The following is a 14,190-nucleotide window of genomic DNA, read 5'->3' as shown; positions in this document are numbered from 1 at the left end:
CCGGCTTGACTCGCGTATTAACATTCTGCACGACTCCGACATGTCGAAGCAGATGTCACTCAGGGAGTTCAGTCGTACTAACTACTCAATTACATTTGTTAAATCATAATGTTTGTGCTTTATTGTTGTTTAAATGAAGGCTGTTAACTGTCTGTTAAAAATATATGTCCAGTAGTTGAAGTTTCAAGTTGGCCGTAAAAAAATAAGTCTAGCGTAAACTGATTTTGTCATCATTTGGATGACGGTTTGTGACGGTTTGCGTATATGTCGTTATTAGGATATGAGATTTTTGACGTATCACGCAGCCCTAGTTGCCATTGTACAATATGTCATCATTTGTATAACTTTGTATAAACTCAGCAGACTCTTTAACTACAAGGCTTTAAGTGCAAGTCACTGCTGCCTACTCTTACCTTTCAGCCAGTGACTCATAGCCTGAAGAGCGTTTTGATGACTGATCGTTAAAGAATGCCTTTCAGTCTTTTATCCTCAGATCTAAATGTGAGCTGTCATCAGTTTGTGGCTGAAAAGAAATTCACGTGACATTTTGTTGCTCAACAGACTTTTCAGTGACAGTTGTCAACGGCAAATTCACCTGGGCTAAAGAAGATCCTCCTGTTCTGCACAAGTACGTCAGGAAAAGCCACATACTCCATTGTTATGTGTCTCGTGTTTGGTTTCTTTTTGTTGCTGTACCTCAGGCTATTCTTAAAACTTGCTGAGTGCTGACTGTGTGTTTTGTAGCATTAATGTGATGGTGCCCCAGGGCTCCCTGCTGGCAGTGGTGGGCCACGTTGGCTGTGGGAAGTCCTCCCTGATCTCTGCACTGCTGGGTGAGATGGAGAAACTAGAGGGAGAGGTTTCTATTCGGGTAAGACTTCATGTTTTATCTTCTTTATTTTCACTTTGAATCCTTTAAAGCTGCACTAAACAATGTTTGTATTTTAGCAATGGGGATCAGTTGACCATGGATAATGTGAAAGGGGTCACTTTGTTTATATATGGTTACATGCACTGGTTAACACAAAAGTAGTGTAGTAAACGGATGAATGGGCAGTGCGGCTCAAAGTGCTTCAGATGTCAAAGAAGTAAACACTCAAACAGAAGTTAAAAAAAGAATGAAAATTTATTTTAAAAAATATTTACAGAAACATGTTTTTACTTCATACAATTAAACAAACAAGATGCAGTAATGAGCTCTGGAGGTGAAGTTTTGAACTCTGGACAGTTTCCAGTCTTAATGCTAAACTGAGTTAATCACCTGCTAGCTTTAGCATATTTAATGTGAACTTTTCGTCCATTAAGCCTTATTGTCACTGGTTGTTAAGGTAAAGGGATTAATTGAAATGAGTGTTAGTACAGAATTTTTTAAAAGGATGTAGATCGAAGTAGACAAATAAAATCGCCTAATGGCCCTAAGAGCATTGAGGTATGTAAACAAACATTTGTCTGGCTTCTGGTCCTCAGGGTTCAGTGGCGTATGTACCTCAGCAGGCCTGGATACAGAACGCCACCTTGCGGGACAACATCCTGTTTGGAAAACCCTACAATGAGCAGAAGTACCGGTGCGTCCTGGAAGCCTGTGCCTTAACCCCTGACCTAGAAGTACTGCCTGGAGGAGACATGACTGAGATCGGAGAGAAGGTACAGAAGGAAAACCACTTTCATTTCCTTTTTACTCAGCGACCACTTTTTGTTTCTGTCTCCAACTATCAGCTCTGGTTCTAGTTTCCTTTCAGCAATTCTTGATATCTGTCACCAAATAAAGTCTTAAGACGTCGGATCAAGTCTTAGATTCTTAGATATTTGATTACATTCATATATTTTCAGGGCATCAACCTCTCCGGTGGCCAGAGACAGAGGGTGAGCCTGGCCCGAGCCCTGTACAGCGACACTGACGTCTACCTGCTGGACGACCCGCTGTCCGCCGTGGACGCCCACGTGTCCAAACACATCTTTGACAACCTCATCGGCCCAGAGGGCGTATTGAAGGGCAAGGTGAGAGGACAACGATTGTAGGAGGACGGATGATTGTAAATGTTATACCTGCTTTAACTTTAGCATGTTAGCATTTAGCTCAAAGCACCTGCATGCCTAAGTAAAGCCTGACAGAGCTGTTAGTGTGGCTGTAATCTTGTTCCAATAGAGGCACAGAGGAAGTTAGATGTTTTAGTTATAGCAGAGAGGAAGTTGTATCTTTTATCAGTTTGTTTTTCATGTTTATGACCCCATTTTCTGATAAGAGCTGGTTGAGAGCGCCTGCATCCTGCTGGTAATAAAATGCGTGTGCGGTGCTGTCGGTTTGCGTTGATATCTATTTGCGGTCACTGGCTACTTCATAAAGTACACCTGTTCAACTACTTGTTAACGCAAATATCTAATCAGCCAATCACATGGCAGCAACTCAAGGCATTTAGGCGTGTAGACATGGTCAAGACGACCTGCTGAAGTTGAAACTGAGTGTCAGAACAGGGAAGAAAGGTGATTTAAGTGACTTTGAACGTGGCGTGGTTGTTGGAGTATTTCAGAAACTGCTGATCTGGTGGGATTTTCCCACACAGCCATCTCTAGTGTTTACAGAGGATGATCCAAAGAAGACGAAATATCCAAACAAATTTTTGTTGTTGGCGCCAGAGGTCAGAGGAGAATGTTCAGATTGTTTCAAGCTGATAGGAAGGCAACGATTACTCAAATAACCACTCAATACAACTAAGGTCTGCAGAAGATCATCTCTGAACGTACAACACGACGACAACAACACGCCAGATGCCACTCCTGTCAGCTAAGATTAGGAAACTGAGGAAAACTGGATGATAAAAGTTTGGAAAAATGTCACCTGGTCTGATGAGTCTTGATTTCTGCTGCAACGATCAGATAGTAGGGTCAGAATTTGGCAGCAAGGCAGTTCTGACACCAAAAGCTGGTACTAGCAAGGTGTACCTAATAAAGTGGCCGGTGAGTGTATGTATATGTTTTCTTAAATTATAACAGAGGGCTTTTTGGTGTTTCACTCAAGACACGTATCCTGGTGACGCACGGCATCAGCTTCCTGCCTCAGGTGGATAACATCATGGTGATGGTGGACGGCCGGGTGTCGGAGATGGGCTCCCACCAGGAACTGCTCAAACAGAACGGAGCCTTCGCAGAGTTTCTCAGGAACTACGCCCTGGAGGACATCGTGGAGGAGGACAAGGCCATCGGTAAGAGCTCTGCTTCCTCCCTCTGCTCTATATCAGATGGCTGAGTTTGTTTTCTGGCTGTGTGTTATACTGTTTTTCCTCGATGCTTTCTCAGAGGAGTTGATCGAAGATGAGGAGCTGTTCCCTGACGACGCCCTTAGTAACCACACAGACATGGTGGACAACGAACCGGTGATAAATGAAGCTAAGAGACATTTCATAAGGTATTGTAAGGAAGACAAGTAAAACCTCAAACCCTGCTCCTGTTACCCAGACTGCATTGCAGCCGAGCACACACCCAGGACAAAATAAATCTGAATAAACTACGAAACCTGCGTTCCCTCTCACAGGCAGATCAGCATCATTTCAGCAGATGGAGAGAACCCCAGGTGTCGGTCGGTGAGGAGACATGGCTGCAGCCAGAGGAAACACTCAGAAGCACAAGAGAAGAAGAAACCACATGAGGTGGAGAAACTCATCCAGGCAGAGACTGCAGAAACCGGCAGGGTCAGTCCATCAAATCTCTTCTCTATCTCAGGCAAAGAGCTTTAATCGTCCAGTTTTTAGATAAGACTTCATTTTCATTGTTCTGTTTTGCTCATACAAACAGTGTAGCAACATATGCACGGATAAAAACTGAACAGTACTATGTGTATGACTGACTTAATGTGAAACTAATAAGACAGAACTGCTATAAACAATAAATTAGCAGAGTGCTCACTTAATGTGAGTAGCAGCCATCTTTAATTCTTATGTCAGGGTTGGTGGGTTTCTTTGACTGTTGTTGGAAATCCAACTTCAGGACACATTCCAGTTGAAATTTCTGACTAGGAACTTGGAAATTTCGACTTCTGAGTTGGAACGCACCAATATGTAATTTTAAAGACAAGTTTTTGCAAGTTTTGTTTGATATATACTAAAAAAAGAAGAGTATAACTAAGATGCTAAACTTCTGCTTCATTGCTTGGTTCACACTTCAAATCAATTATATTTTATTAGCTGCAGGAATAATGTGTTATTCTTTTTATCCATTTTTAAGAAGAAATTATTCCTAATAAAATAAGTTAAATCTGGACACACTGGGTCTGATATCATCTTAAAGTTTCAAGTTTAAAAACATACCTCCATCTCCATAACACTGCAATATCACACTTATTACTCATTTATAGAACTAAACAAAATACCATTGTCTGCATAATAAAACATCAAACTGACCTGTGTTCAACTCTCGCTCCTCACCAGGTGAAAATGCAAGTGTACCTAGAGTATGCCAAGGCAGTGGGACCGCTGCTGTCAGTGCTCATCTGTTTCCTGTACGGCTGCCAGAGCGCCGCCGCCATCGGAGCAAACATCTGGCTCAGCCAGTGGACCAACGACGCCTCCAGGAATCAGACTAAGGAGAATGTTCATATGAGGGTGGGGGTGTACGCGGCGCTGGGCATTGCACAAGGTAAGAATGAAGCAGCAGCTCGTATTAAAGTTGTTCTCAGGTGTTTATTGTTGTTAATATTTTGCACAGTGGTACAGACTGTGCTTTCAGGTGTGCTGCCACGTCACGGTGCTGCAATCATTTTGCACCTGAACAAGCTTCTTTGACTCCATGCTGCCAAACGCCGCTTCCACTCACAGTTTCTTGTTGCTGAAAGGTTTTCTCACCGGAGAGCTGCTGTTGGCCAGAGGACGTTTACTAGAAATAGCTTTAAAACACTGACTGAGAGGATCAGCTGCACTTATAACAATCAGTATTCATTGTTGTCGTCTGGTGGTTTGTGTTGGCTGAGAGCACAGCGCCTGTGGATGTGACACATAATGTTTTGTTCCTTTTTCAGTGAACTGTTACCGTCTGTACGTTCAGGACAGATGCCGTCTGTGTCTACAAGTAATTCCATTTCCCACAATAACCTGTCCTGTCTCATATCTTTTTCCCTCCTCCTCCTCTGGTTCGCCTCCGTCCTCAGGTATCCTGGTCATGATCTCTTCCTTCACTCTAGCCATGGGGAACATCGGCGCAGCCCGGAAGCTGCACTATAACCTGCTCACCAACAAACTTCACACCCCCCAGTCTTTCTTTGACACCACGCCTATAGGACGCGTCATCAACCGCTTCTCCAAGGACATCTACGTGATCGACGAGGCTCTCCCAGCCACCGTGCTCATGTTCCTGGGCACCTTCTTCGTTTCTCTCTCCACCATGATTGTTATCATTTCCAGCACGCCCATCTTTGCCGTTGTCATAGCACCCCTGGCTTTCATATACGTCTTTGTCCAGGTACTCGAGGGATTAAAAAAACATATGATCCTCTGTTTTTTCTCTTCTTCTCTGTGCAAATTTTGCGACTCTTCCTGTTCCTGGAATGGCATGCCTCATGCACGTTTTGGCGCAGCAGCTTCTTTAACCTTCCGAGTTTGGGCTTTTTGTTCAGCCTGTGACGTGATGTTGTCCGCGATGAGCATCTGCTGCTGTGATTTACCTTCTGTTTATTCAAATCGTATATTCACTTTGCTCTCTCCGCAGCTGAAGCACTTCCTGTCTTGCCCTGCAGCCTGCTTCCACACCCTTCCTCACACACACACACACACACACACACTCATAAAGACATGCACACTGCCATATTGAGCAATACAACCAACCCCAGTATGCACACAGTGTACCGGAGCTGACTTTACTGTAAAACCTGATCGGGGAGCACCATTTATTTTAGTGATCCGTAACCTCCCTCTAGTGGTGGACTGGTGTTACAACAATTCATTTTGTTTGTTTGTATTTAGGGTTTGATTTAATCCTGACTTTAAAAGAAGATACGACTGCGTCATACAGATTTTAGTTTTATGTGCCATAAAAAAAATCTGTGTTTTTGCCACAGTATCCCTTGGCCTCATGTTTTCCAGTGATTTCCATGCAGTGACGTACACATAAAATAGGTTTACATGTGAGAAAAAGCGAGCTGGTGTTGGATCAGTACTCTGTAAAGGTACATACCAATCAGCCACAACATTAAACCACTGACAGGTGAAGTCAATCACATTAATCATCTTGTTACAATTCAGTCTTCTGCTGGGAAACCTCGGGTCCTTATTCACTTCACCTGTCAGTGGTTTAATGTTGCCTAATTAGGGTGAATACACATATGAAGGTAAACTTTTCTGATGCCAAAGTTGTGTTGTATTTGTTCTGACATTCTCCTCTACTTTTAGTGACATGTACTGGCACACAAGAAACGCAGCATCTTATTATTTTTTCTGTTGGTTTGGAGCACCCTTTTTTGCAAATAGTTAGCTTGCGCAGTAATAACCAACACGGCAGCTACAAAAAAAGGAAAAGTGATGATATAAAACAACAAACAACTTTGTCTTGTTTGTTGTCTCATGAGATGTTTTTCAAAAAAAAAAAAAAACAAAATGTGAGTTTGTGAAACCTGCACCGACAGCGGGAGGTGCTGTTTGATCAGACATTAGGAGTGGGTCCTAATCCATTTAACACAGGTGTTGTTGTGTTGTCACACTTGACCCCTCCCCCCTCCCCTCCCCCCTTCTCGCAGGTTTGCTGTTGTTGGTTAACTGCCTGTTGTGCCGGGCCTACAGTATGCTGCGGGCAGCCAAGTTCACGCACTGCAACTTGCTCCAGGGGGTCCTGCGAGCTCCGCAGGCCTTCTTCGAGAGCACCCCCTCTGGGCGGTTACTAAACCGCTTCAGCAAAGACGTGGATGCTATAGACTCCCACATCCCAGACAATATTGACATATGGATGCGCACTTTCTGGTACACACTGAATGTGCTGCTCATATGCTCTGCCCTCACCCCAATGTTCCTCATAGTCATAGCCCCGTTAATGGTGTTCTATTGGTGGGTTCAGGTAAATAGGAAACGAGTCTGCTAACTCATTAATACAACATGCATGTTTGAGAGTGTTGTTGAGTGTGTGTGCTGCTGGACTGTTGCATGTGGGTGAAACGATGATCATTGCTGCTGTAGTGCTGTAGCTGCAGTGTGGTTTGGTCGCTGGTAGTGTAGCCGTCATAGTCAGTCTGTAGTTTGTCGTAGTGGGAGCTCTAGTCGGCAGCTCCGCTCGGTTCAGTGGGTTACTACTAAAACCTTTTACGGATTTAAAACATAACATTTAAACAGTGATTTGTTAATTTTGGTGAATAGAGATTTTAATAATACAGGAAAACAGGAACAGGAATTTAAGGGAATAAACTGGAAATTTGGGGTAATTTATACAAACTGTCATTTTTGACTTTTGAGTTGAACTTTAATTAGTTCTTTAATAACCAAAAACATGAATGTTCAATAAAATAAACATTTTAAAAAGAGCCATTCAAAATTTTAAATGAAAGCATTTTCTCTCAAGCTTCTGATTTCTGCATTTTTATTTTTTATTTTTTATTTTATTTCTTTTTTTAACATTTGGCACATCTGATTTAGCGGCTAGCTACTGTTTAAACACATTTTGATTTATTTTTAAGATAATCCTTTATTAGTCCCACAATGGGGAAATTTACAGTTTTGTTTTGCTAGTTATACTTTAATACCACAGATCAAATACATTTACACCAGTAATATCGTCAAAACATAGTGGATGTAGTCTGAATTTGCATTCAATCTGGTTGTTTTAACCAAGATTATGCTGCTAGATGTTTTGTTATTACATTTTAGTACCTGCAACCTGCAACTTTGCTAATTCCCAGTTTATTCCTGTTTAATTCCGGTAGGGCTGTTCTGTAGGCAGGAATAAACTCTCATGTCTACTAGTTTAAAGACAGACAGGTGATGGTGATATTTGTGTTTATATTATCTTTGAGTTTAGGGCTGATGAGTGAAGGTGAGGTGGTCACATAAATGGTTTTCATGTTTATTTTAAAGGTCCTATTGATTCAGATTGTGGAAAGTGACTTACTAAACTGCTGTAGTATCCCCACTGGATAGAGATCATACAGTGTTGGCAATCTGGTAAATCAGATCAGCTTTCAATCAGGAGTAGTCGGCTTGATTGCATTGTGAAACAAGTCATTGATGACGTCAGTAAGGGGCTGCATGCTGTTAGCTGAGCTGTTGCTAACGTTACGTTAGCTTGTTTTTGGGTTAGGATTCCTTCAGTGTTCATGTTCAGGAGGTTTTTACTGGGAGCCGAATTATCGACACAGGTCTCCTCCTCTTCAAAACAAACAGATCACGTAGTTAAAATCAGTAAAAACACTGAAGAAAACAGTTTCATGTTAAAAATCGATGTTTCTCTGTGATGCTCTTGAATGGACACTGGACATAGAGAGTTGCTCAGCTTGTTTCTCTGATTACTTAAGATCCAGATGTCTGATGTCAAAAATCCTTCATCTGATTTAAGATTATAGTTAGAACTTTATAAAAAGTGACGGGACTTGAAACTGTGAGAAAGTAGTCGGTCGACGGGAAATCCTGCGGTAGCTCTAAACTTCATACAGTGCAAGGTGCCACCTCACGAAAGGTTCTTGTTTTAGCCTTAAAAAAAAGATAGAGTTTTATATTATATGGGTGAATACAGTTAGTTATTAAAGTGATTACAGGGCAGAGATTCATGGGCCATTTAGGCTCTGTGTGCTCACTTCATTCATACTAACTGAACCTCCAAAATCAACCTAACTAACAGGCTCACATTACTCCTGTGGCTTTGTCATGGCATCCATCTTGCATGGCCTTTGTCTTTGCTGCATCATTTATCTATAATCGGTCAATCAGTTTGATTGATAGATCAAATGAAAGCTAAAACCAACTCACTATAACAACATGATTGCACTCAAGGAAACAGAACTGCTACTTCAACCTTTTAACATTTTCAAAATAACTGAATTTATTAGACTATAAATTTGATTTTGATGCAAACAGTATTTGTAATGATGAACAAAACACTTGCAGTTAAAAATCACCACTGCTTTTTTATTCCTTGTGGAAAACACGGATGAAGTTTTCCTCTCGAGATTACACCGATAACTCTGAGAACTGTTTATATGCAAAACAGAGTGTAAGACATTCCTGAGGTTAACGTAGGTGATCTGATTTCCATGTAGACTTCACACGTCACATTAAACTGGTACCTTATCAAACAATCTGAAAACTGGGATATCAAATGAATACTGCAGGTGGTTTGTTCACACAGGCTTTCTTTATACTCTGAGTGCTTGTGTGTATGTGTGTGGGTTCGTCTGTGTACATCACAATTACTATTATTTTGAATATTTGAGCATCTGTGATGTCTTGTTCAGTTGTAATGTTGTGTTTGTTTCTTTCCCCCCCTCCTCCTCAACGCCTGTAGAGATTTTACGTTGCCACGTCTCGGCAGCTAAAGCGCCTGGAGTCGGTCAGCCGCTCTCCCATATACTCCCATTTCTCTGAGACCATCACTGGCGCTAGTGTAATCCGAGCCTATGGCAGACACTCTGCCTTTGTTCTGATGAGTGATATGAAAGTGGATGAGAACCAAAAGAGTTACTACCCTGGTATAGTGTCCAACAGGTACGTGTCCTGTTTCAGCTCAGCAGAACAGCTGCTGTGTTCCAGTTGAAAAGACTTTGTCTCTTTTGTTTCTTTTATCCTCCTGTGCACAGCCACTGGCTTTATCTTAACAGGACGAGGTTGACATTTTGGAAATAAACATATTCACTAAAGTAAACTGCCAGTTCTTTCAGACCAGAGGCTGAGCAGAGGAGGTGAAAGAGGCAAAAGAAAATGACACTGAAACACAGCTGCTGACATATTTCACTAAATAAACACACCAGAATATCACAGCCTCACTGCAGCTTACACATACACAGTAGTTAAATATGGTTTCACTTACAGAATAATAGGTATTTTCACAGCGGACATTTTTACTGGTCGTAGCAGGAAAAGCACAGGTGTTATAAGGAATGCAGCAATGACAGCTGCACAGTTAATCATATTAAAATCACAATCTTGATTCATAGCTCTACACAGTCTCATTTCTAAATGATAGAGCTGTGATATGATGATGATATTATCAGATGACGTTTCATATTGCATGCTATCGTTTATTTTGTGGTGTCACAAAATCAGAGTTTACATCTTGATGTGGATGAGTGTACCATTTGTTTACAGCAGCTGGCGTCTGTTCTTAATCAATACTGCACCGATTCCAAAGATTATTGTCCCTATAAATTATTTACATTAAAAAATGACAGTTATCTCTGTTAAATCTAAATGTTCTGTAAAAATGTCTGCTGAGAAAAAGGCAGTAATATTAAATTAGCATTTAATTACCATCAAAAACAATTCTTTATCATGAGACATTCATTAGAAGGATAAATCAACACAATTTGACCTGATATTTTATTTTCAAGTTTTAATATAAATATATAATAAATATAATAAGCTGAGTTCTCCTGCAGGTCAGGTGTCTTATTAACTGTGACTCTGCTGTAACTCTGTCGTACAGGTGGCTCGGAGTGCGCATTGAGTTCATTGGGAACTGCATTGTGTTGTTCGCTGCTCTGTTCGCTGTGACCGGAAAGGAGAATCTGAACCCCGGCCTTGTGGGTCTGTCGGTGTCCTACGCTCTACAGGTACACTACAGACTGACTGTTAATAGGAAATGACTTGATTCAGCTGTTTCATTTGTTGTATGATATGTAGCATAGATAGCGAAGTTACACTAAAAATGAAGTTTGTTTTTTTTTCTCATCGTGATGGGCGATAAAATCGTCTATGGTCCCGTTGAGCTACTTCCTTTAAGCATCACTCTAAAGCCTGTATTGTTTTTGTAGGTGACCATGTCTCTGAACTGGATGGTGCGAATGACTTCAGATCTGGAGAGCAACATCGTGGCAGTGGAGAGAGTGAAGGAATACTCTGAGACCAAGCCAGAGGTATGTCCTGCAGCATGTGAGACTGTACATAAAGAATGTGTTTCTCTTTAATACCTCACAGAAGCTTGACATGGACTGTGCATGTGTTTTCTTTCAGAGGTGAAATAAGTGTTGGCTTTGTGCTGCTGATAAAAAAAGTAGGAATTTACTCACATTCTTAAAAACTGTCCTGCTGCCAAGTCATGCTCTTAAACAACACAGGACCCATAAACTATAACTAGATCCAGAAATGTTAGATTACTTGATGCCAACAAGGGCCCCTCTGTTGCACAAGGGCATTTGTACTGTACACAGTGTACTTTTTTGGTATATTTTTAAGCATAAATCCTTTTGTTTGTATCATCCAGTTCGTCCCCAAGGTGAACTAAATAAACCTTTGGCAGCTCTGAGGGACTGTCTGCACACAACTCAGGTTTTCAGAGTGATAAAACAAATCAGTTCAAGCAGGCTAATGAGTTGTTCTGTTGCTGCTGTTTGTGTTCACAGGCCCCCTGGGAGGTGGAGGACAAGAAGCCCCCTCCTGAATGGCCGATGGAGGGAAACGTGCAGTTCCAGGAATACAGCGTTCGATACCGAGAGGGACTGGACCTCGTCCTGAAGAACCTGACATTGAGCGTCAAGGGCGGAGAGAAGGTGGGGAGGGTGTCAGAAGCTGATCGATAAAGGATCACGGGTCAGACAAAATGGCCTCCTAATCACTCGCTCTTTCTGTACAGATTGGTATCGTGGGTCGTACAGGAGCCGGTAAGTCCTCCATGACGCTCTGCCTCTTCAGATTATTGGAGGCTGCAGCAGGAGAGATCACCATCGACGAGGTGAAGATAGCCGAGATCGGCCTGCACGACCTGAGGTCCAAACTCACCATCATTCCACAGGTAACCTAAACCCTAAAGGCCATGAATCTTTTTGACTTCTGATAACCTTTTTGTTAGCACCTTAAATTCAGTTCTGTTAAATTATTGTTTTTGCCAATGGAGTCTGGTTGAGATAAAAACCCCCAGAAATCCCTAATCCTCCTGACTTCTCTCCATCACAGGAGCCTGTGCTGTTCTCTGGGACTCTGAGGATGAACCTGGACCCCTTCGACCAGTGCAGCGATGAGGAGGTGTGGAAAGCTCTGGAACATTCTCACCTCCACAAGTTTGTCAGCAACCAGCCGGCAAAACTGGAGCTGGAGTGTTCGGAGGGAGGAGAGAATCTCAGGTCGGTTCAGAGGAAAGCACACTCAGTGAACTGTGTTTTAAAGTAATTTTTTAGTTACTAGATAAACCTGTTGTGTGCTGTTGTGTGTTCAGTGTGGGCCAGAGGCAGCTGGTGTGTTTGGCTCGAGCTCTCCTGAGGAAGACGAGGATCCTCGTCCTGGATGAAGCTACGGCTGCTATCGACCTGGAGACAGACGATCTCATCCAGTCCACCATAAGGACTCAGTTTGAGGACTGCACCGTCTTTACCATCGCACACAGACTCAACACAATCATGGATTACACAAGGTTAGATGTCTATACACTTTCGCTTTAAAAGAAAAATCCACCATAAAACTCTGAGTGAACTATTAATATTACAACCGCTAAGCTATAGTCAACACTGCTGCTGTCTATAGCTTGGTGGAATCCTAACCTAAAAACAAGCTAACGTAACGTTAGCAGCAGCTCGGCTAACAACCTGCAGCCCCTTACCGACGTCCTGTGTCCGCCAAAGAGTGCTGGAAAAACCGATTTTTAACATGAAACTACTTTATTCAGTTTTTTTTTTTTTCTAATGATGTGCTCTCTGAGAATCCTTTATATCATTATTAACATCTCACTTCATTCTCTCCTCTTTTCTCAAAGAGTTCTGGTGTTGGACAAGGGACAGGTGGCAGAGTTCGATACTCCTGCAAACCTCATATCACAGAGAGGAATCTTCTACGGCATGGCTAAAGATGCAGGACTGGCACAGTAGGACCACCTTTTCTGTCCCGATGCTACAAGAGCAGGGTGGAGGAGGATCAGCTCAGTTCACTTCAGTCGGACTCTGAGTTTAAAAAACCTTGGCAGTGGAGCTGAAGACCACCTTTCATGTGCATTTGGTATATTTTCAGGGCACTTAACTGCTGGTTTTGTCTGAACTCTTTTGCAAACTTGGATCAGTTAGCAGTTGCTAACAGTTGTGTAGTGTTTGTCTGAACCCACATCAGGACATTATCTCACTCTTCTGACTGTGTTAAGTGTCTGGCACTGACTCTATTGTCCTGTGGGGCAAACACTGTCCTTGCGGCATCTAAATAGGAAAAGAAAAACAAGCCATATGTGCAAGTTCTAGCTGATCCAAGTCTGCTGTTTAGTGCCTTCTGTCAGTGGGACGAAGAAAGCCAGTGAATGTATCATTTTCTAATTGGCTGTCTGCTGCAAAACAACAAAAAAATGAAAAAGAAAAAAAAGGAGGAACTTTTTTATTTTATTTTTTCTACAAAGAAAAATGCTGTGCCACTGTACTTTCCTCATACAAAAAAAAACATACACTTTTGTGATAAACCCACTTATTTTTGTACTGTACCATTATTTAAGCCACTTTTTAAAGACTTTTTCTCATCTAGGGAAGTTTGCTCAGTTAAATACTGTATGTGATTCTTCTGTGAACCAAATCTATAAAAACTTGAATTCTGTACCACCAAAATATGATAATGCCTTTATTAAAAAAAGGAAGAACACTGTTTGTGTGCTGTCTTGATATGATCCTCAGACATATTCAGTCAAACCTTTGAATAAATTTTTGCACAGGAAATGAACCGTGGATTTTTCAAAACATGACTCCTCCTGAGACTCTGCGTCCTCATACGGGGACATTACAGTTTAGGTTTGCTGACACTTTCTTGTGCAATGCACCCAACAGTGTAAAAACAAGATGGCGGCAAGTTTTCTTGCTGCTCCTGTGTCTCTCTTCCTCTCTCTCTCCCCTCAGAGGTGGTCGCTGTGACAACCCCAGACTCACCTGTTTTCAATCAGCTCACCTGCCACAGTATAAGAAGCCTGGTTGGACCCTCCCCTCCTCGTCAGATTGTTCCACAGTGCTGGTGGTAACTTCAGGCGGCCTTTAGGGTTATTGAGCTGCAGTTCTATTGTGTTTGTACGTTTTAGTAATTTTTCTCTCTCATGTTCAGGGTTACCTGCGTCACCTCA

At 42.0% G+C, this 14,190-nt stretch overlaps 1 protein-coding gene across 4 annotated transcripts in view; it reads left to right on the top strand.

Moving 5' to 3' along the window:
• abcc3 (ATP-binding cassette, sub-family C (CFTR/MRP), member 3) overlaps positions 1-13,721 on the top strand; it is a 40,758-nt gene extending 27,037 nt beyond the window's left edge. The window contains exons 15-31 of one of the 4 annotated variants that reach the window (XM_018678605.2): positions 562-628; positions 745-871; positions 1,468-1,644; positions 1,831-1,998; positions 3,017-3,200; positions 3,295-3,403; positions 3,530-3,686; positions 4,422-4,629; positions 6,719-7,032; positions 9,466-9,665; positions 10,603-10,729; positions 10,931-11,032; positions 11,519-11,665; positions 11,749-11,907; positions 12,069-12,235; positions 12,328-12,522; positions 12,862-13,721. In XM_018678605.2, the coding sequence (XP_018534121.1) occupies positions 562-628; positions 745-871; positions 1,468-1,644; positions 1,831-1,998; positions 3,017-3,200; positions 3,295-3,403; positions 3,530-3,686; positions 4,422-4,629; positions 6,719-7,032; positions 9,466-9,665; positions 10,603-10,729; positions 10,931-11,032; positions 11,519-11,665; positions 11,749-11,907; positions 12,069-12,235; positions 12,328-12,522; positions 12,862-12,973 (2,720 nt within the window). In that variant the 3' untranslated portion in view covers positions 12,974-13,721. Of the gene's footprint in view, positions 1-561; positions 629-744; positions 872-1,467; positions 1,645-1,830; positions 1,999-3,016; positions 3,201-3,294; positions 3,404-3,529; positions 3,687-4,421; positions 4,630-5,137; positions 5,449-6,718; positions 7,033-9,465; positions 9,666-10,602; positions 10,730-10,930; positions 11,033-11,518; positions 11,666-11,748; positions 11,908-12,068; positions 12,236-12,327; positions 12,523-12,861 lie in introns of those variants that run through there. The other 3 variants (XM_018678606.2, XM_051069669.1, XM_051069670.1) reach the window with 3 other exon arrangements.
• Positions 13,722-14,190: the final 469 nt, after the last annotated feature.

This window comes from Lates calcarifer, unplaced genomic scaffold (assembly GCF_001640805.2).
Source record: "Lates calcarifer isolate ASB-BC8 unplaced genomic scaffold, TLL_Latcal_v3 scaffold_8_19, whole genome shotgun sequence".
Classification (NCBI taxonomy): domain Eukaryota; kingdom Metazoa; phylum Chordata; class Actinopteri; family Centropomidae; genus Lates; species Lates calcarifer.
This window is presented reverse-complemented; position numbering and strand designations above follow the sequence as displayed.